The sequence below is a fragment of the Galleria mellonella genome, unplaced genomic scaffold (genome assembly GCF_026898425.1).
Source record: "Galleria mellonella isolate WM207_F2 unplaced genomic scaffold, CSIRO_AGI_GalMel_v1 utg139, whole genome shotgun sequence".
In the NCBI taxonomy this organism is placed as follows: Eukaryota; Metazoa; Arthropoda; class Insecta; order Lepidoptera; family Pyralidae; genus Galleria; species Galleria mellonella.
This window is the reverse complement of record NW_026441995.1, coordinates 218,458-245,471: the sequence shown is the minus strand read 5'-3', so window position 1 is coordinate 245,471 and position 27,014 is coordinate 218,458. Positions and strand designations below refer to the sequence as shown.

General features: G+C 38.9%; 2 protein-coding genes across 2 annotated transcripts in view; both read left to right on the top strand.

Moving 5' to 3' along the window:
• The first annotated feature begins 2,727 nt into the window (after positions 1-2,727).
• On the top strand, positions 2,728-6,085 carry LOC113515835 (vacuolar protein sorting-associated protein 41 homolog). Its single transcript, XM_026900123.3, has 2 exons — positions 2,728-3,298; positions 3,714-6,085. Exons 1-2 carry the CDS (start codon positions 2,863-2,865, stop codon positions 5,798-5,800), a joined length of 2,523 nt encoding a protein of 840 aa, XP_026755924.2. The 5' UTR covers positions 2,728-2,862; the 3' UTR covers positions 5,801-6,085.
• Positions 6,086-7,494: 1,409 nt separating this feature from the next.
• Positions 7,495-27,014, top strand: part of LOC113522384 (regulatory-associated protein of mTOR) — a 34,630-nt gene continuing 15,110 nt past the window's right edge. The window contains 13 exon segments of the mRNA XM_052903346.1: positions 7,495-7,827; positions 11,636-11,738; positions 14,440-14,561; positions 16,202-16,321; positions 16,454-16,600; positions 17,493-17,576; positions 17,578-17,783; positions 18,287-18,469; positions 24,940-25,193; positions 25,366-25,607; positions 26,078-26,152; positions 26,224-26,304; positions 26,738-26,962. Of these exon segments, the coding sequence (XP_052759306.1) occupies positions 7,645-7,827; positions 11,636-11,738; positions 14,440-14,561; positions 16,202-16,321; positions 16,454-16,600; positions 17,493-17,576; positions 17,578-17,783; positions 18,287-18,469; positions 24,940-25,193; positions 25,366-25,607; positions 26,078-26,152; positions 26,224-26,304; positions 26,738-26,962 (2,025 nt within the window). The 5' untranslated portion in view covers positions 7,495-7,644.

Below are 27,014 nucleotides of genomic sequence, written 5' to 3'. Positions count from 1 at the left end.
TTCGAACTTGACTCTCCTTTTAGTCTAGTAGAACTTAAAGGTGTTCTAGCTTCTATTAAAGACTCTGCACCGGGAGAAGACGGTATACCGTATTCCTTTTTTAAAAATGCTAGCGATGCGACATTAATTTACTTTTTAAATATAATTAATTCCATAATTATTTCGGGAAATATACCTACTTCATGGAAGTCTCAGATTATTATACCATTTCTAAAGCCTCATAAACCACCTTCTGAACCATCTTCATACCGCCCTGTTGCACTTTCCTCTGTCTTACTAAAGCTAGCTGAACATTTAGTGAAAAACCGTCTAGAATGGTTTTTAGAAAGTAATAACTTACTATCCCCGAACCAGTTTGGTTTTAGGAAAGGTAAGAGCACCTTAGATAATGTGAGCATTCTTATTTCAGATATTCATATAGCTTTCTCACAAAATTTGTCAATCCTCTCAGCCTTTTTAGATATAAATTCTGCCTATGATAATGTAATAATTTCTATTTTAAAAACTAAATTACAAGCTCTAAATGTACCGGTAATGCTTTCTAATTTCATTATTAATATTTTATCAGAAAGAACAATATATATGAATTTAGATGAAGATACCAAATTATCTAGAACAGTATGGAAAGGCCTTCCACAAGGATCTGTTCTCAGTCCAATCTTATTTAACATATACACATACGATCTAGAATTATTCCTTGATAAATCCGTCAAAATTTTACAATATGCTGATGATCTTTTATTATATTTTATTGCGAAGTCCATAGAATCTGCTTCTGCCAAATTATCTGATTCATTAGATTTGTTAAAAACGTGGTTAGATGCAAATGGTCTTAATCTTTCTGTAACCAAGAGTAGTGTAGTTTTGTTTTCAAGAATGAGATCACCGCAACAAATTAAGGTGCTTTATGATAACTCATACATTCCTATAAAGACTGAAATTAAATTTTTAGGTATCGTGCTAGATAATAAATTAACAGGTCTGTCCCACTGTAATTATATTTCTACGAAATGTGAGCGTAACCTCAACATTCTTAGGTGCCTTGCTGGAGTTTGGTGGGGAGCACATCCCGTTTCACTAAAACTTGCTTATAATGGTCTTATAAGGAGTGTCATTGATTATGGAACTTTTTTGTTAGCTCCAGGAAGTTCATTTGCTTTTAAGAAATTGGATTTAATTCAATCAAAGGCCTTGAGGATTATCTCTGGAGCAATGAAATCAAGTCCAATCAATGCTTTACAGCTCGAAGTCGGTGATCCACCTTTGGTTTTAAGAAGGCAATATCTATCTGATCGCTTCTTTTTTCGTTGTTTACAATTATCTGATCATCCGCTTATTCAAAAGTTATCTCAACTACATATCTTTATTTCGTCTTCATCTTATTGGAAACATAAAAAACCTCCATGTTTAATACAAAGTTATGAAAAATATAAATCCATAGAATCTCCCACTTTTACATCGTCCTGTTTTCCCATTTATAAATGCTCATATCAATCTTTAGTTTTATCTCCTAATATTAAATATGATTTTGGGTTATCAAAAAATGATTCAGAATTGAATGCCAAATTTATGTTTATAACTGACATTGAATGGAATGAATGGCACTACATCTTTACTGATGCATCAAAACCAGACAATAGCGGTTGTGTAGGTGTGGGTGTGTTTCATTCACAATTTAATATCGTTCAAAAAATTAAACTTCCACCGGAGTCTTCAGTTTTTACCGGGGAATGTTATGGTATTTTAAAAGCTGTAGAATATATACTTTTAATGAAATTACATAAGGCAATAGTTTTCACTGACTCTATGAGCTCTTTGCAAGCTCTAGCCAAATATCCGTTTAAATCAAAACCAGTTTATCCCATTATTTGTGACATAAGACAAAGTCTTTATCTTTGCATGTTGAGAGGTTATTCCGTTTCTTTTGCCTGGTTACCAGGACACAGTGGTATTAGCGGCAATGACAAAGCTGACCTTATTGCAAGAGAGGCTGTAACTTGTGGTGATATGTATCCGTATCATAATTACTGTAGTGACCTAGCTTGTCTCCCAAAAATATATTTAAGGTATGCCTGGAAGGAATATTGGGAAAAAACAAGTACAATAAAAGGAAGATTTTATCGCCTTATACAACCCGATATTCCTTTCAAACCATGGTTTTGTAAATTAAAGCTTGGAAAGACCACAACAACTATTATAACTCGTATGCGTCTAGGTCACGTATGCACACCTTCTCATTTATACAAGCTTGGTATTGTACAAAGTTCGTCGTGTAATTGCGGTGCTGAAGTGGCGGACTTAAATCATATATTCTTCTCATGTTCTAAATTTGACCACACCTCCCTTTTTAATCATCTCCGATCCATCCGTGTTCCATTCCCAACTTCTATTCTTACTCTACTTTCTTCCAATGATTCTATTGTCTATAAAATACTATCTTCATATATATATGATAACAATATTAAGATTTAGTTATATTACATGAATATATTTATAGTTGCATCAATTGCTTTTCCTATATATTTATAAGTATATTCTCATATGTACAAGTATATCCTTCATATCCTATAAATATCCTAGACCTAATCCTTATCCTTTCTAAATTCGTTTGTGTTAGGTATTTTTATTACTATTATCGTTTCCCCGTTTTGTTCTTGGCAAAATACCCTAATATCGGGGTGAACGCCACAAAAAAAAAAAAAAAAAAAAAAAAAAAAAAATGTGTCAGTCAAATATATGTCAAAATTAATTCGAATCTGAAATCGACAAAAATACACAGGAAAATGTAATCATAAATTCTACTACGATTAATTATGTGAAAACAATTATCATAGTGATATATTACCAGTTGCAACTAGCATCATGGCTCTGAATTTGGAGAGCTGCGACAGCCTGCCTCCAGACGAGGAGCCAAAACTCAAATATGATCGAATGGGAAACGATGTCCAAAATATACTTCTCAAAGACGCAGTTAGCTGCATTTGTGTGCATACAAAATTCATCTGCCTTGGCACTCAGTGGGGCGTGATACATTTACTCGATCATGAAGGTAACATAGTGCCTATAACTCAAGATGGCAAAGACAAAGAATTACAGGCTCATGCAATCGCTGTCAATAAGATATCGGTGGACATAAAGGGTGACTACATTGCAAGTTGTTCTGACGACGGGAAAGTACTCGTACATGGACTGTATACTACTGAGAACACACATAGCCTTGTCCTAGGGCGGTTAGTGAAGTCTGTAGCCTTAGATCCATATTATTTCAAGTCAGGTTCTGGTCGAAGATTTCTCACAGGTATTATGATAAAGTAAAATTATTTACTCCACAGCACTCAAGTAAAACATATCTACTATATCTATTAAATCATATGAAACTAATGATATAAATATAAACAGTGACTGTAATCTGTAAATAAAGGAAGCTTTCTTCCACACAACTCACAAAGGATATTTTATAGGAAATTAGTCACTTTTGTTGTTCAATCTACTGTTGATTTTATAATTAATGGCTGAAATAGTGTTATTTGTTTGTAAATAATATTACCAATTTCCATCAACTTGTGTATTGTTTTTTAATTGTATAAAAATAAAACTCCAATAAGCCTGTTGTGATATTTCTTAAAAGACTTTATTTTTATTTTATCCATACAGTTCTTTAGTTTTTCCCATATTATTAAGATACTGTTTTTAAAATATACCTATATTTTCAGGAGACAACAAACTGACTCTGTATGAGAAAACATTTTTAAATCGCCTCCGTAGTACTGTTTTGTTTGAATGTGAAGGAAATGTTCAAGCTATAGCATGGCACGAAAGATTTATAGCCTGGGCCAGTGAAGTTGGTGTTCGAGTCTATGATCTTCAAGCGAGATGCTCATTAGGGCTGATTCAATGGGAAAAAAATACTAGTACATCCATAGAAGATTACCGTTGCAATCTGCTGTGGTCTGCAGCAAATACATTAATGATTGGATGGGTTGATACTGTTCGCATTTGTATAATTAGAAAACGAAATCAGATAGAGCTTCAGACTCGAGATGTTACAGAATACCTTGTGGATCCTGTATATACTTTTCAAACTGACTATTTCATCAGTGGTTTGGGACCTTTTGATGATCAACTGGTTTTACTCGGTGTACCGAAAGAATGTGATTCAGAAACTGGCAAAGCCCAAAGGCCTGTACTCAGTATTGCAGACTATAAGGATTGTGAATTTTGTGAAGTTTCAAATGACAGCTTAAACATCCGAGGATATGAAGAGTACTCATGCAATGACTATTATCTGGACATGCTCATTGAGGAAAATAGATTCTTTATTGTTTCACCTAAAGACATAGTGGTTGCCAGTCCATTTGATATTGATGAAAGAATCAATTGGCTTGTGGAACATGGCCGCTATGAAAAAGCAATGGCTGTTCTAGAAGAAGTCGGTGGCAAGACTTCTAAACATTCTTTGGTGGTGGTCGGAGTACAATATTTAGACCATTTGCTAATTGAACATATGTATGAAGAAGCAGCTATTCTGTGTGCAAGAATTTGTAAGAATGATAAAGTATTATGGGAAAATCAGGTAGTCAAGTTTTCTAATGTAGAACAACTGCGAGCCATTAGTCCATTTGTGCCTAAAAATCCAGATTATGCACTTAGCCCTCATATATATGGATTAATACTTACTGAATATCGTGTTATCCATAAGGATCCACAAGGATTTCTGAAACTGATTCAAGAATGGAATCCTAAGCTGTATAACATAGGTATAATTATCAAAGAGGTGCTGGAACACTTGCTGACTACAGAAGTAGACAAGAATGTGTACTTGGAAGCACTAGCTTTACTGTACTGTTATCAGAAAAAATATGACAAAGCTTTAACAACATACCTCACACTCCAACATAAAGATGTGTTCAAACTCATCACACAATATAAGATGTATAATGTATTACATGACAAAATATTGGATCTCATGACCCTTGACTCAAATAAGGCCATAACACTACTCTTAGAAATAAAAATTCCAGTAGAAGTAGTAGAAAAACAGCTGGAAAATCATGATTTTTTATTATTTCAATACCTTGTTGCCTATAGTAAAAAAGAACCAAATGGCAAGTACCATGGAAAACTAGTAAGGTTGTATGCTAAATTTGCGAGAGACAAACTATTACCTTTCCTGAAATGCAGTGACAACTATCCTATACAGGAAGCCCTAGATGTTTGTCAGAGCAATGAATTTTACCCAGAAATGGTATTCCTGCAAGGCCGTATAGGAAATACAAGGGAAGCCCTCCAAATCATAATTGAACAATTGCATGACATAAGGCAAGCAATAGATTTTTGTCAAGAACATAATGACAAGGAATTGTGGACTGATCTGATAAGCAAAACTGTAGATAAACCTGAATATGTGTCATTACTTCTCAAAAGAATAGGGAACTATGTGGATCCCAGGATGCTTATACAAAACATTAAACCTGGTTGTGAAATAAAGGACCTGAAGGACTCACTAGCCAAGATGATGTGTGACTACCGGCTACAGCTGTCCGTACAGGAGGCGTGTAAGGTGATCACTCTGAGAAACTACTTTGATCTGCACGAGAAACTTATCATTGGACAACAGAGGGGCATATCAGTGACAGATGACTTTTTGTGTTGTGTTTGCCAAGGGCGGATTATAATTAAAGACTTATCCAATGCTTCTGACTTGAAGGTGTACAACTGTAGGCACTCGTTCCACATAGAATGTCTGCCAGACGGGGCACAGTGCAGCTACTGTACTGTGTGCAATGCAGTCAAAATGTGACCCCCCATATCAAAGCTCAATATTTGTGTATAGTAACATTATTGGTATACCTACTACTGTATAATATTTTTTCATGTAAGTACTTGTTATTAATTGTATATTTAATTCTATGATAATGTACTAATTAATTGTTTTTATATCATCAATATGGTGCTTTTAATCAATTGGCTTGTATTATTTTTCCTTGTATGAGAATGACTATGTATGTAATAATAATACTGACTCATTTGTTTTTATACAATGCCTGTGGATCAAATAAAGTTTTAACATAATTATGTAACTAAATATTTTATTATTACCTACTCTCTAAATACTGGCAAAACCCCACAACAGTAGTAGACCTATGTTCAGCAGTGGACAGTTGACAGCTGATATGGTGATAGTATTCTCTAAATTTGTATCCCATCAAACTTTGTATATACTGTACCTTGGGAGCCCGCATTAGACTGGTTTTTTAATGAGTCAAAATTTAAGGGTAATTCCGCCGTCCCTATCGGTATACGCTGGTGGAACACCGCTGTGGGATGATGAAAACATGTCAGTTAACCCATCGAATTTGATAAGAATTAACGACAATAGTTTCTAGACAGAAACATGACCCGCCCAATGGTTAGTGATTACAACCTCTTTACCTTTTTTGTGACAAAGTTCATGTTAGTCTTTTGAAAAATCTGTACCTTTTGTTCATGTGCAATAAAGAATATACAAAAATCTTTACAGGGGTGTTCGTTTATTGGTTCTATTGCTCTATTTTTATTGTTCAGATGCAACAGAAATTTTGAAAGGATGCGAAATTGCAAGTCCTTTTGAGTGCACAAGGTTCTAATAGCAAATTACATATAATAACCAATAATAACAAAAATAGATGATATTTTTTTCTAATTCATATGGTACAGCTTAAAGTGGATTTGCTAAAAACAAAGTTTGGGAAAGGAAAGACCATTTTAATAAAAGGAGTTTTATAAGACGGATGGATGATTATTTACTCTTAGTCTATTTTTTCGTATTTTATAGAACTGCGGGTGCTATTCTTTGTCTATGGCTTACAAGAGCTATTATGGAAAGAACATTGGTACTGCCTCTGTAGAACAATTTTAGAACCAAGTTTACCAGTACATTCTATTAATTTTTTTTTTGAGAAGCGTGAATTGTTCTAGATTAAATTTAATACTACAATTAATTACAAATTAAACTAGTTTGTTTATTATGATGTCGCCGAACTTAAATATGGTTTTATTGACGAATATTAATTATAAAGACACATAGGTACTTTCTGCCACCAGCGCTGAATAATTCTGATAAATTGCTGAATTGTATTTAAAATATAAAATTAAATGCTAAGAGTGATAAATATTAGAGACAAAATTGTTCAATTTAAATTTATATAAACAACATACGTTACATCCTACAATACGTGAAATGAAACGTAGTTTTCTTAGTATTGCCAACATAACAATTTTGAAGCTAATTTAGCCTTTTGCTCCCATTTGTTTACTAATCGTAAAATTAATGTCTTCATACCTTTTAACAAAACTTTGTAAACTAAGCATGTACTTAGAATTTTGTGGTTAATTTAATTAATTGAGTCAATGATAGAAATTAAGGTACCAATATCAATATCTTTAATCTTTTAAATAATTTAGCTCTTTTTAAATTATACTTAGCCCGAATACCAGACACCGAGTTGTCAACACTTATAGTATTGTTTATTCCCCATGTGCTACGGAAAAATGGACGCGCACATGATGTTGCTGTCTACGAGTTTTTAAAAATGTTTTCTTTTAGTATTGGCGTACGTTGAACATTATAAAATTTAGGAGACTGTGATAAAGTGTTAAGTGAAAATGACAGATATGCCTCCTTATCTCGAGGTCAAAGATGAGGAGAAGAACAGTAAAAAAGATGTCAGTGAAACTTCTTCGGAGGTAGATGACTGGGATTTGCCTTTATGTTTTAACAAACCAAGGCATATTGAACCAATTAAGGGCGCGGAACGCGTAGAACACTCTTGGAGGGTCAAAGAGAAGGTGAGAACTTGTTATCTCTCAATAAACTTGGTGCTACGTAACTGCGTATGTAAGAGCGTACGTACGTTTGTCTTGATGAAAACAAACGCACATGGTTCATACATATTATCATTTCAAATAAACAATTTTCAACAACTAATTCTAAGTATATTTTTCATAAGCCGTATATTTATGGCCGTTTGGTTTTGTTTATTATTGTCCATGATAACATTGAACTTTAGTTGTACAATTAATATATTCAAGTTTTCGTCAGTATCATTCAAAACATGACCTACCTTTATATGTAATGTGTTCATGCTTCAATATTGAGAAGTTTGCTTAGTGTATATACCTTCAACCTTAAAATATATCTATTAATAGGAATTGAGAACAATTTTAAAAAGTTATCAATTTTAAACTTATATACTTAACATTAAAAATAACAAACAATCATATGACCTATCTGAAAAAGAGTGCTCATTTAAAGAGTAGGAATTAAATGTGCACATTGTAGAAATTTATTCACACTTTAAAGAATTGCTTGCATTTTACTTTTATTATACATTTTTGTTGTTATAACATTTACCTTAACTTTATTATTTTTATCTTTGCATCTTTTATTTTTTATCTAAATTGTAATATTAACATTTAAAATTATAGAATATTTTTTTTTACGATGCTTGGTCAGATATTATAGTGTAGATTATTACTTATTAATTGGAAAATAATACTGAAATTACTTACTAAATATCAAAACACTACTGTCACCAGAACCTACAATACTGATAGACTTTATACATAATTAAAAAATAGTCTAGAATCTCATATGTTAAAAGTATGGACAAAAGTGTCATATTGATATATTTACAAGTAAAGACCTCTTGGAAAGTTTTTTTTTTATACAACAGTATGACAAATAAGCTGATGGCCCACCTGATGGAAAGTGGTAACTGTCGCCTATAGACATGAGCAGTACCATGGACATAACAGAATATACTGTTGCCCCCGTGCGTTGACATTCCTGAGGACTCAGGTGTTGTTCCTCCATACCCTGTAAATTCACGCCATATCCCATCCTTCAAACCAAAACACAGCCATGCAAACACAACTGCTTCACGATTGAAACATGAATGGGATAGAGGTACCCAAGCAAACGACTTTTGTACAAAGTCTCCCTCTGGTAGTTTAGTGTTATTTGTAGTGGTCAATATTATTTCATCTTCATTAAACTAAATTTCAAATTAGTTGCGAGACTAGCTCTTCTGCTTCATAAGTCAACATCCTATTATATCAATACTCTTTATTTCATTATTTATTTTCTATATTATACTAGCTCTTACCTGCAACTTTGTCTGCATCATTGGGCTATGTTTATTGACCATGTTTTTTTTTTTTTATGGGTGATAATGGAATGATTACCCCACCTGTGCTAACAAGATATGCTGGCGGAGCACCAGTGAAAGGTGATAGATGAGAATGAAAATGGGCCAGTTAGCCCATCATGATGAATTCATTAGGAATTAACCATGATAGTTTCTAGGGGGAACCACGAGGAGGTCGACCTGGTTGGGTATATTGCTAGCAATGGGATTTTTAGTCTCCATTACTAACAATCCCTTTCCCCCTATCAACCATGTTAAAATATTGCTTTCCTTTATACTTAATCCTTCTCAATCCCATGTAGTAAGTGTATTTTCCAAATTTCATAGTTATTGGTTAAACCGTTTAGGTGCTATAAGAAAATAAACAAACAGACTTACTTCTACATTAATAATATTCATCCTCATATCAGCATTTAACTGTCCACTGCTGAACATAAGTCTCCCCCTTAGGGGGTTTTGCCAATAGTTGTCACACTTGGTAGGCAGATTGGCAGCTGCAGTTAGACTTTAGAGATGTTTTAAGAGGGATGCTGCTGACCATTTCTTGCCCTCCCTTAGTCATCTCTTATGACACCCACGGGTAAGTAAGGGGTGGCCTATTCTGTGCTGAGACCATATGGCAATTAATAATATTAGTAAGGATTAATACATATGCAAAATTGAGAGGTTCTAAAGATGTTTGAATGTTTGTTATTCTATTGTGCTTAAATGACCAAGTGGATTTAAAAACTATTTGGTATTGGCCTTGATTAACACATCAAATTACATGGACAGAGTCACAAATGGCAGTTGGAAAATGTAAACAAATTTATGGTAACTGTTATACAGTTTTCAGAAACAATTGTAATAAAACCATAGCCAATGAAACCTACCCAGTAGACTCCTACATATGCAATGGTTACTGTGCATAGTAACATATTATATAATCCAATGCTTTTCAATTTTTTCATGACACAACCCCCTTATTATGTAAAAATATCTTCCGACCCCTACCCTCCAGGGTTTTGAATGTGTAAGAATTTTATTATAGTATAATAACCTTCCGCGACCCCCTTGTAGAGGCTCGGGGACCCCCCAAGGGGTCAGGACTAACACTTTGAAAAACACTGATATAATTTGTTACAAAAGAAATCAATGAAGAAGCAACTATGTTTTGTTAAAACTATCACTGGAGCACTGAAATTAGTAACAAGTTGATTTTCTTTTTTTTTTTTTGTATTATTTGTGTCACCATACTGTTTTATAGTTGCGCCAATTATATGTTTGTTTACATTTTTACTGAGTTCTATTTAAATGGTCTAAATTGTTTTCGTACATATTAAAATAACAGAATTGTAATGAACTTCCTATATTTGTAGTTCCCACAAGTATTTTACCTTTATCTAGATAAAGTCCACAGTTTCATAAAATTTTTGTTAATCATTTGCATATTACTTAAACATAAAAATGAAAATAAAATTTAAAAAATAAGAAAAACTTATTTACAAGTTATTTGCTTTTATATTGTGTACCAAAATGATTACATAACCACTTATTAAATAAAATTATCAATACTTATTATTTATATTTCAGATATATTATCTATATTTCAGAGGTTGCAACTTGATATCTGCCATTCATTCTGCCAGTATATTCCTTTTGGTATTTTTTTTAAATTATAATCTAACTTCAACAGTCTCTCCTTTTTAATCAATTGCCAAAAATAGGACTTTCTCAATTTGTCTGTATTCTTTGTTTCTGCCTATGTCACTTGGTATATTTGTCAATTTTGAAAGGCACATACAGTGTTCATGAATTGAGACTATATATACCCTCCGCCGTGTGGTCCCAGCATAGGATAGGCCATCCCTCGCTTTCCCTTAGGTGATATATAGTATTCAATGTGAATTCAGTTAGTTCAGCTCAAAGTCAAGTTTACTTAGCTAATTTCGTGGCTTGCGAGGCAGCCTTATTATGTTTTATAAAATTACTAGCTGTATTCCGCGTCTTTACCCACGCAAGTTAGTATATAAATTGTCCTATGTGCTAAGATAGGACCTACATGTGTACCAAATTTCATTCAACTCTGTTCAGTAGTTTTTGCGTAAAAGAGTAACAAACAATCATCCGTCGCTACAAACAATTGTATTTATTACAGATAGATAGATACTCTTTATTGTTTCCTCCAAAAGATTACAATAGTAAACTTATTATAGATACAAATAATTACAAGAAATGATCACAATGAGAAAACAATGGGCGGCCTTATCGCTAAGAGCGATCTCTTGCAGGCAACCTTTTTATATTGGACACATTAAAAGATTTAATATACAATGGCGGATTTATCTCATGAAGGGATCTCTTACAGTCAACCTTTGGGAAGCTGAAAGAAAACTGTAGAATGTCTAAGGGTAAAAACTGTACAGCTGTTGGACATATTAATTATTTAAATATAATTATTGTTACAGTACAAAACACACTGTGTGGCACTAGTGCTATGCCTCAACGTCGGCGTAGACCCTCCAGATGTGGTGAAAACACAGCCCTGTGCCCGGCTCGAGTGTTGGATAGGTACGTACAATGTACTATTTGTTTCATATATGCTTTTCCACGCAATACTTAGGTACATATGTTTTTTTTTTTTTTTATCTATCTATCCTATTTAAGAGCTGCGCTCTTGTCGGTGGAGCTCTTGCCGCTTACTACGATTTTCAGCGAGTCTCTTCACCTCTTGATACGACACGACACCAACTCCTTCCTTGATCTGCCTGCTGTAACTATGCCTTGATCTCCCTCTTCCTTCTATCTTACCTATTATTTATTATGTTTTTTTTTTTTTTATAAATAATTATAATGGTTCACATTGTTTCCGAGAGTATTAGTGTTTTTTGTTATAAAATTTATTGAGAAATTATTCTATTCTAGAAGAAAGATGTACCACTAATAACAACGTGCCATATAACGTATTTCGCAGCTCGGATCAGAGGGCCTACCATAAGATGTTTTCCGAAACTTCGAGGCCGAACGGGACATAAATTTGATGTTAAAATTACAAAATACGTTTAATAATATTAAAAATGTTAAAATATCTTTCATTTGGAGGTTTTATGGTAGGATTTATGACAAACGAAATGTTAAGCTACATTTACTGAATCGATTTCGGTATGAACAAAAACACGATATTGAATTCGAAAATTCGGAATTTCATTTTATAGTAGCTAGCCTGAGGGCCTACCATGAAATATTATCCGAAATTTCGGGCGCGAACGAAACAGAAATTTGATGTTAAAATTACATAATACATGCCGTTTAAAATTATTAAAAATGTTAAAATATCATTCCTCTGGACTATTACGATAGGATTTATGATGTACGAAATGTTAAGCTTCATTTACTGGGTCGATTTTGGTACGAACAAAAACACGAAATTGACCGCGATAATTCGGTATTTCATTTTATAGTAGCCAGCCTGATTGCAATACTAGGTCGTCGGATTCCCCGCCCGGTGAATCACACGCCTGCGTCTGACTTAATATTTGGATACATTCGTGAATCAGATTTGCATAACTAGTCATCGTCTAACATCTATTTATAGTTTACTTTTGAATTACTAAATTCTACGCGCGCAGATTGGAAAAGAAACGAGTAACAAGTAATAAAATATGTAGAGTGCCTATTCTTTGGATTCGTCTGTTATCACTCTTTTTTTTTTATTCTATCTCTCTGACTAGAGTCAATGTTTGCTCTTTGACCTTATGATCCTTGTCATTCACACCAATGAAAGGGCCAGCGCTTATTATACCGACGATTTCGTCTCTTGTTTTGACTCCTAAAATACAACACGATAGTTGATAATCAAATAAATAACAGAAACTTACAAATCAATTGACGAATAAGTCATTCGTTAGCTTTTAAAAAAATATATTCGTGATGTTTCACGAAATGTATTTTTTTTTATGGGTGAACATGGAATGGTAAACCCCGCCTGCGCTAACGGGATACGCTGGCGGAGCACCAGTGAAGAGTGATAGATGAGAATGAAAACAGGCCAGTTAGCCCATCATGATGAATTCATCAGGAATTAACCATGATAGTTTCCAGGGAGAACCGCGAGGAGGTCGACCTGGTTGGGTATATTGCTAACAATGGGATTCTCAGTCTCCATTACTAACAATCCCTTTCCCCTCTCACGAAATGTATTTAATAATAGTGAGTGATTCACCTGAATGTGCCAACCTTATGAGTAAAAAAATATACACATCGAGGGTGACAATAATATGCTTAGAAGTGAAATACGTGTCGTGAAAAATGTGCGTAGATTGAATAGAGGTCGGAGATTGATACCTTATGTGAAATATTCTAGAACTTGTGTTAATAATAATAGTATTTGGATGTAATAACTGTTTTAACTTCGCTAATACATAATGTGTACTTAGGAGAATATTAACAATTATATTAGTAGTCAATCTTCGAGTGTTGCCAGTCGTATGAATACAAATGGTATCAGGGGGGAGAAGGGATTGTTAGTAATGGGGATTAGCAACCCTCATTGCTAGCAATAAACCCTATTAGGTCGACCTCCACGCGGTTCCCCCTGGAAACCATCGTGATTGATTCGTTGTTGAATTTGTCAGGATGGGCTAACTGACCTGCATTCTCACCTGTCATACCTCACTGGTGCCCCGCCGGTGTATACCCATAGCAAGGGCGAGGTTGCCATTCCATTATCCATTAAAAAAAATACAAACGGTAGCGGAATTAAACAAAATAAATTGTAATAAATAACTAGTTATTATTTCTTTTTACTAGACTTTCGCAAAATAATACCAAGTTCATTAAAATGACATGAGTCGCCTGGTGGTAAGCGGTCATGTCCTGAGATCGTATCAGAATTATGATACTAATATTTATACTTTTTTTAATGGGTGACAATGGAATGGTAACCCCACCCGCGCTATCGGTATACACCGGCGGGGCACCAGTGAAGGATGATAGGTAAGGATGAAGCGGGTCAGTTAGCCCATCGTGACGAATTCAACATGAATTGTTCACGATGGTTTCCAGGGGGAACCACGTGGAGGTCGACCTAATAGGGCATGTTGCTAGCAATGAGGCTGTCAAACTCCATTGCTAACAATCCCTTTCCCCCTAATATTTATACTAGAACACAGCATGCAAGTATGTTGCTTAGCGACAAAATAAAGATGCGAGGATATAGGCAACTTTGTACAGTCTCCATCTGGTATGGACTAACCGCGATGTATTTGCCCAGACCCGAACTCGCTGTCGCCGAGCAAGGCGCTGGAGAGCATCGGGCACGCGCTGCAGTCACAGTACGAGCGGTGGCAGCCCCGCGCGCGCTACAAGCAGTCGCTCGACCCCACCAGTGATGATGTAAGTGGCTGTATCAATTATTACTGTGGGCCTACCATGAAATATTTTCCGAAATTTCGAGCACGAACGAAACAGAAATTTGATGTTAAAATTACATAATACATGCCGTTTAAAATTATTAAAAATGTTAAAATATCATTCCTCTGGACTATTACGATAGGATTTATGATGTACGAAATGTTAAGCTCCATTTACTGGGTCGATTTTGGTACGAACAAAAACACGAAATTGAGCCTGAAAATTCGGATTTTCGTTTCATGGGGTAGACCATTACCATTTCGGGGGCCATTTATTAGACCATTACCAGTTTGGCGGGGTTAATATTTCATTTACCAGTAAATGAAATATTAACCCCGCCTGCGCTGTCGGTATACACTGGCGAGGCAGCAGTGAGGGGTGATAGGTGAGGATGAAAGCATAGTTGACCCATCGTAATTAATTCAACAATAATTAACCACGGTGGTTTCTAAGGAGAACTACGTGGTCGCGATCTGTCATATCTGGTATATTGCTAGCACTAGGGTGTTTTTTTTTTAATGGATGATAATGGAATGGTAACCCCACCTGCGCTAATTTACTTTTTTGTTAAATTTGGCATCGGCGTAGTATTGCATTTAAATGGCCCGGAGTGAGAAGGTTAAAATTGCTTCGAGTCCATTTTTTAATTCCCCCCCCCCCCCCCCCAGCTATCAAATTACCCCCTGTGGGCCGTGGGCCCCACGTTGGGAAACACCGGATTAGATGTTATGGATAAATGAGTTTTTTTTTATTGGTGAAAATGGTATGGTAACCCCGCCTGCGCTAACGGGATATGCTGGCGGAGCACCAGTGAAGGGTGATAGATGAGAATAAAAACAGGCCAGTTAGTCCATCATGATGAATTCATCAGGAATTAACTATGATAGTTTATAGGGAGAACCGGGAGGAGGTCGACCTGGTATATTGGTAGCAATAGGATATGTCAAACTCTATTGCTAACAATCCCTTTCCCCTTGTCCTTATTATATTAATAAATAATTTGTCTTTTATATTATTGTTATTATTAACATAATGAAAATGGGCCGGTGGCCGCCGACGACCTGCAAATCGCGTTATAGCTACAAGCGGCGCGAACATTCAAAGGTCACCGTCCAATGGGCCGCGTCGCGACCAGGACGCACCCCTAATTAACTAATTTGCCTTCATTATTATACCACTAACACTGTTATGGTTAAATTAAATGTACGCATTTACAATTAACTATGTCTGCTATTTCAAAGTCTAATACACAATTGCTCGTTTGCTAACGAAAATATTATAAAAATTGCTTGGGGGAATATTTACCAGAGGGAGACTTTGTACAAAAGTCGATTGCTTGCGTACCTCTGTCCTATTCGTGTTTCAACCGTGAAGCAGTTGTGTTTGCATGGCTATGTTTCAGTTTGAAGGGTGGGATATGGCGTGAATTTACTGGGTACAGAGGAATAACACCTGAGTCCTCAGGAATGGCAACGCATGGGGGTATCATGGGCGAAACAGTATACTCTGTTATGTCCATGGTACAGCTCATGTGTATAGGCGACGGTTACCACTTTCCATCAGGTAGGCCGTCAGCTTGTTTGCCATTCTAATATATATAAATTGATAACATTTGACACCAGGTGAAGAAGCTGTGCTGCTCGCTGCGCCGCAACGCGAAAGATGAACGCGTCCTCTTCCATTACAATGGACACGGCGTGCCCAAGCCCACGGTGCAGGGCGAGATATGGGTCTTCAACAGGGTGAGCGATACCATACATGTATGCGACTCCGCCCACTGACTATAGCCACGTGACATAATAAAACTAAATACTAATATCAGCTAGGTGTTTTAATTTATAATCAGTTTCGATAGAATACGTTTGCGTTCTCAGGCCTACACGCAGTACATCCCGCTGTCGATGTACGACCTGCAGACGTGGATGGGCGCGCCGTCGCTCTACGTGTACGACTGCTCGAACGCTGGCGTCATCGTCGACAACTTCAAGCAGTTCGCGGAGCAGCACGAGCGCGAGTACGAGGTGCATATTGTACGCTAGTGAACAGTTTTACAATATTTTGAATTTAACAATTACAACTAGAAATAGAATGTTATCTCTTTCTAATATTGATTTAGACTACTTAATCTACGTTACGTTCACGACTACCTAATAACAAGGAATTATATAGAAGGAATGATAAAATAAAAACTGTAAGTCATATGGTTGCCTTCTTATGTGTTTTTTTGTCAATTCATAGTGTATAGAAAATGTTATATGGCCGTATAACCCAACCAAATTCAGATACAACCTGCTTGCTTTTTTACTTTTTACATAAACTGTGTCGAATATATAATCTAGTAATGTAAAATTTGTAATGGACAAATAATTGACATATCAAACGTTTTCTATACACTAGCCCGCTATGAATTGAGAGAAAAGCAACTGATTGTGTATCTTTCGTCCTCTTTTTACTAATTATATCTGCATAAGAAGAAAAGAGGCAACCATATGATTTACAGTTTTTATTTTATCATTCCTTTAATGTAATTCCTTGTTCTTAAACGTCTACGCTACGTGGTTATCATAAAAGTAACCTTTGCTATATGAAAAACTTACCATATAGGATACTTTAGATATTGATGCATGCGGGTAAACCCGCGGAACAGGCGCGACCACGTTACAGCCGCCTTGGCCCTCTAGACAACCAGCAAGCTAATTCATCGATGGAATGGGCTGGCGAGTCCGTGTGATAGAATGAGATAGCAACGTCAGATGTCTCATTTCACTTCGTAGACTCGCTAATGTTGTGGATTTCATCGATAAATTCGCTTGCCACTTGTCAAAGGGCCTGGGCACGAGTAGATCAATGTAGCACTGTCATGTCTCCGCTCCCGTGGCAAACTTGTGAAAGTGGTCACCATGTGTGGTACAGGCGCAGCTGAGTTCGAAGGGGTCCGAGTCGTCGGGCGGCACTAGTGGCGGCGGCGGCGGTGGTGGTGGTGGTGGTGGTGGTGGCGGCGGCGCCGGTGTCGTACCGCAACTGCATCCAGCTGGCGGCGTGCGCGGCGGGCCAGAGCCTGCCCATGAACCCCGAGCTGCCCGCCGACCTGTTCACCGCCTGCCTCACCACGCCCGTCAAGATGGCCATGAAGTGGTTCGTGCTGCGCAGCCGCGCCGCCCGCACCAGCCTCGCGCACCACGACCTGCTCGACCTCATCGACAAGTCAGTCGCCGACATATATTTACAGTTACATACTGTTCTTGCGGCCTTCTTTGTAAATTTTTTTTTTTTTTCGCTTTTATGCAACTTAGAATGGCAAACAAGCTGACGGCCCACCTGATGGAGAGTGATAACCGTCGCCTATACACATGAGCAGTACCATGGACATAACAGAGTATACTGTTTCGCCCATGATACCCCTTATGCGTTACTATTCCTGAGAACTCAGATATTATTCCTCTGTACCCTGTTAATTCACTGACATATCCCTCCCCTCAAACCGAAAAAAAACATGCAATCATAATTGCTTCACGGTTGAAATACGAATGGGACAAATGTGCCCAAGCAAACGACTTTTATATAGTCTCCCACTGGGAAAAATAAATATAGAATGAAAAATACAGGATAGATAATGACTTAATACAATAATACTTTATATATTTGATTTACGATAGAAAAGCCACGGGCCAATGCTAATGTGCAATATTTGTTTGTGCTAATGGTAGGATACCAGGCCAAGTAACGGACCGGCGGACGATGCTGGGCGAACTGAACTGGATCTTCACGGCGATCACGGACACGATCGCGTGGAGCTCGCTGCCAGCGGACCTGTTCCAGCAGTTATTCCGCGCCGACCTGCTCACCGCCAGCCTCTGCAGGAACTTCCTGCTCGCCGACAGGATCATGAGGTGCGTGTAACAATAACAAACTAGTTATAGATAAGATATCCTGAACATGATGCAGCCCCACTAGTTCCTGTCAGATCCAACATCAGATTACCGATTTAGATAGATAGATAGATAGATAGATAGATGACATTTATTACCTTTACTAAGAAATTAAAACAACAAAAAGGAAAAAAAAAACAATTAATGTTGCTGGTAATAAGAGCCGCCTCAGCTATTGCTATATATGTACAGCTCCAGCGAGATGTACCTATATAGCGCTGATTTTCAGGCGGCCCCTTAACTTCTTTACCTTTAGCATGCGTGCGGATCGCTAATACCTATTTCTCGGATGGGAGACTCAACACGCTTACCAACAAATACATAATACATTACAACACATACATAAAACATTACAATAAATACATAAAACATTACAACAAATACACAAAAAATTACAACCAAAACCGAGAAGAATAAACTCTGAATAAATTATCGCACCTCACAATGACAGCATCATAAATAAAAATCGGTAAAAAAACTTTTAAGTTAAACGGTTTTATTTTATGTGCACTGAAAACTACAAAATAAATAAATAGTTACTTACCTATCAACCTACGTAGGTGATCTCGGTCATTAATATCTCTGATGGTAGTGGTTGTCATAACATGAACCATGTCAGCGGCCGAAAGGCAGTTCATGAGAGAACACTAACACCAGGGTTTGCTTGGTAGGTAAACTAAGCAGCCCGCACTATAACAAGTAGGTATTTTGACCTTCTAGTTCAGAAATATTTTAGTTTTTTTTTTTTTTTTTTTATAGAACTTAGAATGGCAAACAAGCTGACGGCCCACCTGATGGAAAGTGGTAACCGTCGCCTATAGACATGAGCAGTACCATGGACATAACAGACTATACTGTTTCGCCCATGATACCCCCCATGCGTTGCCATTCCTGAGGACTCAGGTGTTATTCCTCTGTACCCAGTAAATTCACGCCATATCCCACCCTTCAAACCGAAACACAGCCATGCAAACACAACTGCTTCACGGTTGAAACACGAATGGGACAGAGGTACCCAAGCAATCGACTTTTGTACAAAGTCTCCCTCTGGTAGTACTAGGCAGAATAGCTTTTAGGCATATTAGACTAAAATAAAAACGTGGGGCCCATTAACTATTTCTGTATTACTTTCTACTATACTAAGTGTGGATTGCATCGACTTATTATAATCGTCATCATCATCATCCTAGCGGTTTATCCCGGTCGCATCCGAAACCTCGTAGCTCCGGAGTCCAGGGTCCGCTGAATCGACTTACTATAATCGTAACTGGAGGTTTTGACCATCAATAACCAGCCGTTACGGCTTCACCAGCGAACGCCGAGCTCATGATCTACCAAAGTATAAGATATGCTCTGCTATAGGTATGATTTCAGAGGGGCCCCACGTTTTTATTTTAGTCTAATATGCCTAAAAGCTATTCTGCCTAGTACTAAAATATTTCTGAACTAGAAGGTCAAAATACCTACTTGTTATAGTGCGGGCTGCTTAGTTTACCTACCAAGCAAACCCTGGTGTTAGTGTTCTCTCATGAACTGCCTTTCGGCCGCTGACATGGTTCATGTTATGACAACCACTACCATCAGAGATATTAATGACCGAGATCACCTACGTAGGTTGATAGGTAAGTAACTATTTATTTATTTTGTAGTTTTCAGTGCACATAAAATAAAACCGTTTAACTTAAAAGTTTTTTTACCGATTTTTATTTTCTTGTTTTTAGTATTTAGTGAAATTGTTTACCGAATATTCCTCATTTTATTTAATTCATTCAGTGCATCATTATTACATGGTTTCTTACCTGATAATTTAGTACAATCTAATTCCTCAATACATAGCCCTTCCAGAGACTTGACTCGACTTAGAGCCACGTATGCTTGTCCTTCCTCAAACCATTTTGAGCCCAAATATACTACTGCATGGTCGACGGTGCTGCCCTGCATTTTATGGACGGTAAATGCTCATGACAAAACTAAGGGCAACATCCTTTTTTCAGCCGTACCATAATTGAATTTTGCTGGAAACTGTATGGCTTTAGGGTAAATAACGTGCATGCCGTCTGTGCCAAAGTCAATTAAAACTGATGATATATCTGTTTCGTACATTTGGGTTCGACGGAACTGAGGCCAAAAAGGTGTCTGAGTGTCAAGTGTCTGAGAGTCTAGTGTCTGAGTGTCTTGTATCCGAGTGTCCAGTGTCTGAGTGTCTAGTGTCTAGTGTTTAGTATCTGAGTGTCGAGTGTCGAGTATCGAGTGTCGAGTGTCTGAGTGTCTAGTGTCTAGTGTCTAGTGTTTAGTGTCTGAGTGTCGAGTGTCGAGTGTCGACTGTCGAGTGTCGACTGTCGAGTGTCGAGTGTCAAGTGTCGAGTGTCTAGTGTCTGAGTGTCTGAGTGTCTAGTGTCGAGTGTCTGAGTGGCTAGTGTCTGAGTGTCTGAGTGTCGAGTGTCGAGTGTCGAGTGTCGAGTATCGAGTGTCGAGTGTCTAGTGTCAGAGTGTCTAGTGTCTGGGTGTCTGAGTGTCAAGTGTCTGAGAGTCTAGTGTCTGAGTGTCTTGTATCCGAGGGTCTAGTGTCTGAGTGTCTAGTGTCTGGGTGTCTGAGTGTCTAGTGTCTAAGAGTCGAGTGTCGAGTGTCAAGTGTCGAGTGTCGAGTTTCGAGTGTCTAGTGTCTGAGTGTCTAGTGTTTAGTGTCTGATTGTCGAGTGTCGAGTGTCGGGTGTCGAGTGTCGAGTGTCGATTGTCGAGTGTCGAGTAACGTCGAGTGTCGAGTGTCTGAGTGTCTAGTGTCTGAGTGTCGAGTGTCGAGTGTCAGAGTGTCTAGTGTCTGGGTGTCTGAGTGTCAAGTGTCTGAGAGTCTAGTGTCTGAGTGTCTTGTATCCGAGTGTCCAGTGTCTGAGTGTCTAGTGTCTGGATGTCTGAGTGTCTAGTGTCTAGTGTTTAGTATCTGAGTGTCGAGTGTCTAGTGTCTGAGTGTCGAGTGTCTGAGTGTCTAGTGTTTAGTGTCTAAGTGTCGAGTGTCGAGTGTCTAGTGACGAGTGTCTAGTGTCTAGTGTCTGAGTGTCGAGTGTCTGAGTGTCTTGTATCTAAGTGTCGAGTGTCGAGTGTCGAGTGTCAAGTGTCGAGTGTCGAGTTTCGAGTGTCTAGTGTCTGAGTGTCTAGTGTCTGGGTGTCTGAGTGTCAAGTGTCTGAGTGTCTTGTATCCGAGGGTCTAGTGTCTGGGTGTCTGAGTGTCTAGTGTCTAAGTGTCGATTGTCGAGTGTCAAGTGTCGAGTGTCGAGTTTCGAGTGTCTAGTGTCTGGGTGTCTGAGTGTCAAGTGTCTGAGAGTCTAGTGTCTGAGTGTCTTATATCCGAGTGTCGGAGTGTCTAGTGTCTAGTGTTTAGTATTTGAGTGTCGAGTGTCGAGTGTCTGAGTGTCTAGTGTCTAGTGTCTAGTGTTTAGTGTCTGAGTGTCGAGTGTCGACTGTCGAGTGTCGACTGTCGAGTGTCGAGTGTCAAGTGTCGAGTGTCTAGTGTCTGAGTGTCTGAGTGTCTGAGTGGCTAGTGTCTGAGTGTCTGAGTGTCGAGTGTCGAGTGTCGAGTGTCGAGTATCGAGTGTCTAGTGTCAGAGTGTCTAGTGTCTGGGTGTCTGAGTGTCAAGTGTCTGAGAGTCTAGTGTCTGAGTGTCTTGTATCCGAGGGTCTAGTGTCTGAGTGTCTAGTGTCTGGGTGTCTGAGTGTCTAGTGTCTAAGTGTCGAGTGTCGAGTGTCAAGTGTCGAGTGTCGAGTGTCGAGTGTCTAGTGTCTAGTGTTTAGTGTCTGATTGTCGAGTGTCGAGTGTCGGGTGTCGAGTGTCGAGTGTCGATTGTCGAGTGTCGAGTAACGTCGAGTGTCGAGTGTCTGAGTGTCTAGTGTCTGAGTGTCGAGTGTCGAGTGTCAGAGTGTCTAGTGTCTGGGTGTCTGAGTGTCAAGTGTCTGAGAGTCTAGTGTCTGAGTGTCTTGTATCCGAGTGTCCAGTGTCTGAGTGTCTAGTGTCTGGATGTCTGAGTGTCTAGTGTCTAGTGTTTAGTATCTGAGTGTCGAGTGTCTAGTGTCTGAGTGTCGAGTGTCTGAGTGTCTAGTGTTTAGTGTCTAAGTGTCGAGTGTCGAGTGTCTAGTGACGAGTGTCTAGTGTCTAGTGTCTGAGTGTCGAGTGTCTGAGTGTCTTGTATCTAAGTGTCGAGTGTCAAGTGTCGAGTGTCGAGTTTCGAGTGTCTAGTGTCTGAGTGTCTAGTGTCTGGGTGTCTGAGTGTCAAGTGTCTGAGAGTCTAGTGTCTGAGTGTCTTGTATCCGAGGGTCTAGTGTCTGAGTGTCTAGTGTCTGGGTGTCTGAGTGTCTAGTGTCTAAGTGTCGAGTGTCGAGTGTCAAGTGTCGAGTGTCGAGTTTCGAGTGTCTAGTGTCTGGGTGTCTGAGTGTCAAGTGTCTGAGAGTCTAGTGTCTGAGTGTCTTATATCCGAGTGTCGGAGTGTCTAGTGTCTAGTGTTTAGTATTTGAGTGTCGAGTGTCGAGTGTCTGAGTGTCTAGTGTCTAGTGTCTGAGTGTCGAGTGTCGAGTGTCTGAGTGTCTAGTGTCGAGTGTCTGAGTGTCTTGTGTCTAAGTGTCGAGTGTCTGAGTGTCTGAGTGTCGAGTGTCGAGTGTCAAGTGTCGAGTGTCTGAGTGTCTAGTGTCCGAGTGTCTAGTGTCTGAGTGTCTAGTGTCTGGGTGTCTGAGTGTCAAGTGTCTGAGAGTCTAGTGTCTGAGTGTCTTATATCCGAGTGTCGGAGTGTCTAGTGTTTAGTATTTGAGTGTCGAGTGTCGAGTGTCGAGTGTCTAGTGTCTGAGTGTCGAGTGTCTGAGTGTCTAGTGTTTAGTGTCGAGTGTCGAGTGTCGAGTGTCGGGCGTCGAGTGTCGAGTGTCGAGTGTCGAGTGTCGTGTGTCGAGTGTCGAGTGACGTCGAGTGTCGAGTGTCTGAGTGTCTAGTGTCTGGTGTTTAGTGTCTGAGTGTCGAGTGTCAGAGTGTCTAGTGTCTGGGTGTCTGAGTGTCAAGTGTCTGAGAGTCTAGTGTCTGAGTGTCTTATATCCGAGTGTCCAGTGTCTGAGTGTCGAGTGTCTAGTGTCTGAGTGTCGAGTGTCTGAGTGTCTAGTGTCTAGTGTTTAGTGTCTGAGTGTCGAGTGTCTAGTGACGAGTGTCTAGTGTCTAGTGTCTGAGTGTCTTGTATCCGAGTGTCTAGTGTCTGTGTGTCTAGGGTCTGAGTGTCTGAGTGTCTAGTGTCTGAGGGTCTAGCGTCTGAGTGTCTAGTGTCCGAGTGTCTAGTGTCTGGGTGTCTCAGTGTAGTCCTATTATTTGATACCCATATTGTGGTGGTTGTGGAAAAATATGTACCTAGTCCGCCATATTGGAACGGCGTCCATCTTGAATTTTAAATTTTGACATAATCATCGTGTTTTACTAGTGTAGCCCTTTCATTTGATACCCATATTGCGGGGGTTAAGGAAAAATATGTAATCCGCCATTTTGTATCGGCGGCCATCTTAGATTTATAATGTTATTGATTTTATTATATTGTATTGTCATCTAAATTAAATGTGTGTACCAAATTTCAGATCAATCTGACAACGGGAAGGTGCTTAAATTCCAATTTCTAATTTTGACCCAAATAAATAAATACCGTACAGGTCGAGCTAAATAAAACCGTTTAAAAAATAAAAAAAGAACGTGAAGCGTCAGTTTCTCAACTGTTTTGAATTTGTTTCTCCAATAAGACTTTTTTAAGTTTATTTTTTAAAGTAATTTATCAAAACATTGTAATGTAACTTGCTTACTATTGTACTAAAGGTGTTACTGGCCCACTCACAGTGTGAGGAACTGAACGAATCGACGAGATACATAAGAATATTTCTTGACACATATGTCTCAATCCATAGTGCAACAATTTTTTTATACAACTTAGAATGGCTAACAAGCTGACGGCCCACCTGATGGAAAGTGGTAACCGTCGCCTATACACATGAGCAGTACAATATGAAAATTAAATTATGATAACGCAGAGCCAGGTTGACGCAACGAGCGAAGCTAAATTTAAAAAGTATACTAACAATGTTGCCATATGTAAATTTATATTCCGTATGTAGTAACACACAATGCTGAGTAACGGATTTTTAGGATAAAATTTACTGGTGTCATATCTTAATTTATGGTGCAATATTCATTTTTGTAATTGAGATAAAGTTATTTCTGTATAACATGATTGGTACATGATCACTAAACTCCAACTTACTCAAGGTGTACATGGACGATGGTTCTGATGCCCCTCGTCTGAGCAGTTGTTATTTAAGTATACTCGACTGACTGACTTTACAGTACCGTTGTGCCTCATGTATCGTATGTCGGTAGGCCAGTGAGCGTGAGTATTAGCTTAAGGAGGTCCGTGCTCCATGCACAGGTCGTACAACTGCACGCCGGTGTCGTCGCCGGCGCTGCCGTCGCTGGCGCGGCACCCGCTGTGGGCGGCGTGGGAGCAGACGCTGGAGCTGGCGCTGGCGCAGCTGCCCGCGCTGCTGGCCGACCCCGCGCCCGACACGCTGCACCCGCAGCACCCCCAGCACCCCCAGCACCCGCACCAGCTGCACTACGCGCACTCGCCCTTCTTTCGCGACCAGCTCACCGCCTTTCAAGTCTGGCTCGATCTCGGGAAATGTAAGTGCTGTTCTACTGTACTGTTGCTCTCACTATTCGAGAAGTCTACGATCGCTAGTTGTCTAATTCAGGGTTCCTATCTATGATGGCGCCTGCCAGGTGCAATGAGTTCACTGCAAACTAATTTCTCTAATAAATGTGATTTGAAGCATTTGTTTGTGCACGCGCGCAGGGTCGGTGTGGCGGCTGCCGCCGGAGCAGCTGCCGATGGTGCTGCAGGTGCTGCTGTCGACGCTGCACCGCGTGCGCGCGCTGCAGCTGCTGTGCCGCTTCCTGGCGCTGGGCGCGTGGGCGGTCCGCGCCGTGCTACACGTTGGCATCTTCCCCTACATGCTCAAGCTGCTGCAGGCCTCCGCGCACGACCTGCGCGCCTCCATGGTCTACATATGGGCCAAGATCATCGCTGTCGATCCGGTACGCTCGCTTCCTTCGCCTGCCGTGCTGTGTCGCACGTCTCCAATTGTAGTCTTTTTGTAAACATGGCGTACATTACTATAATAAATATGTAAGATTATAATCTATTTTAGAGTATTAAATACATGTTGTATAAAAAATACTCATTGCTTAACTAAATCATATCATAATAATTGTATTGAAAACCTATAATTAAATTTCAATTGTGAAGCAGTTGTGTTTGCATGGCGGTTCGGTTTGAAGGGTGGGATATAGCAGTGAATTTACAGGGTACAGAGGAATAACATGGGGTTATCATGGGCGAACCAGTATCCTTTGTTATGTCCATGATACTGCTCATGTCTATAGGCGATGGTTACTACATTCCCATCAGGTGGGCCATCAACTTGTTTACCATTCTAAGTCACATAAAAAAAATTATATAGAAGCATTTGTAACATGTTTCAGTAATATTTTATTTTTTATTACAGAGTTGTCAGGTGGACTTGGTGAACGCGAAAGGTCACAAGTATTTTCTGTCTGTACTACAAGACCCTACAGTCGATGTAAGTATTCTTAACATTAATAATGTGTTTTAAAATATGTAATTTTTTAAACATTTTTTTTTTGTATGCAGTGCGAACACAGGACGCTAGCTGCATATGTTTTGGCTGGCATTGTGGATAATTATTCCGCTGGCCAAGAAGCGGCGTTGCAGGTATGTCAGTATAAAAATCAACATAATAAAATTAATTACGAATAAAAAAATGTTAAGAATACTAATATTATAAATGAAAGAGTTCATTTGTTTTTGTTACCTATTAGCGCCTTAACCAATTGCTATGAATACACGTACTATATGGGATAAAGAACATGCCACGGTCACGTGGACGAAGTCGCGGGTAAAAGCTAGTGTACTATGCATATGAAATACGAGTGAAACTCATGTTCAACAGTGGATAATGGATACGTGATGATGCATTGAATGTAGTTTTTTTTATTCTTGAAGATTCTGTCTATCAGATGATCAGTTTAAGAACCGTTTTGTCCATTTTGTGTACTATAAAAAATATTCGTCATGGCAAATGGGAAATCTGAGAGATTATTATTTAAATATAATGAGTTTATAATGTAGTTACTGTATGATGCAGGGCTCCATGATCTCGATCTGCCTGGAGCAGCTGCAGCTATGTGGCAGCGGCAGCGGTGGCGGCAGCAGTGACGACGACGGTGCGGAGGGCACGGCGCTGCTGCAGCAGTGGCTGTGCATCGGCGTGGGCCGGCTGTGGCGCGGTTACGACGCCGCGCGCTGGGCTGGCGTCCGGGACCTCGCGCATGAGAAGCTCTATCCGCTCCTGCACCACGACCATCCGGAGGTACCTACTACTCCTTACATGTATCTACTACATTGTACATATTAGTTCTTTT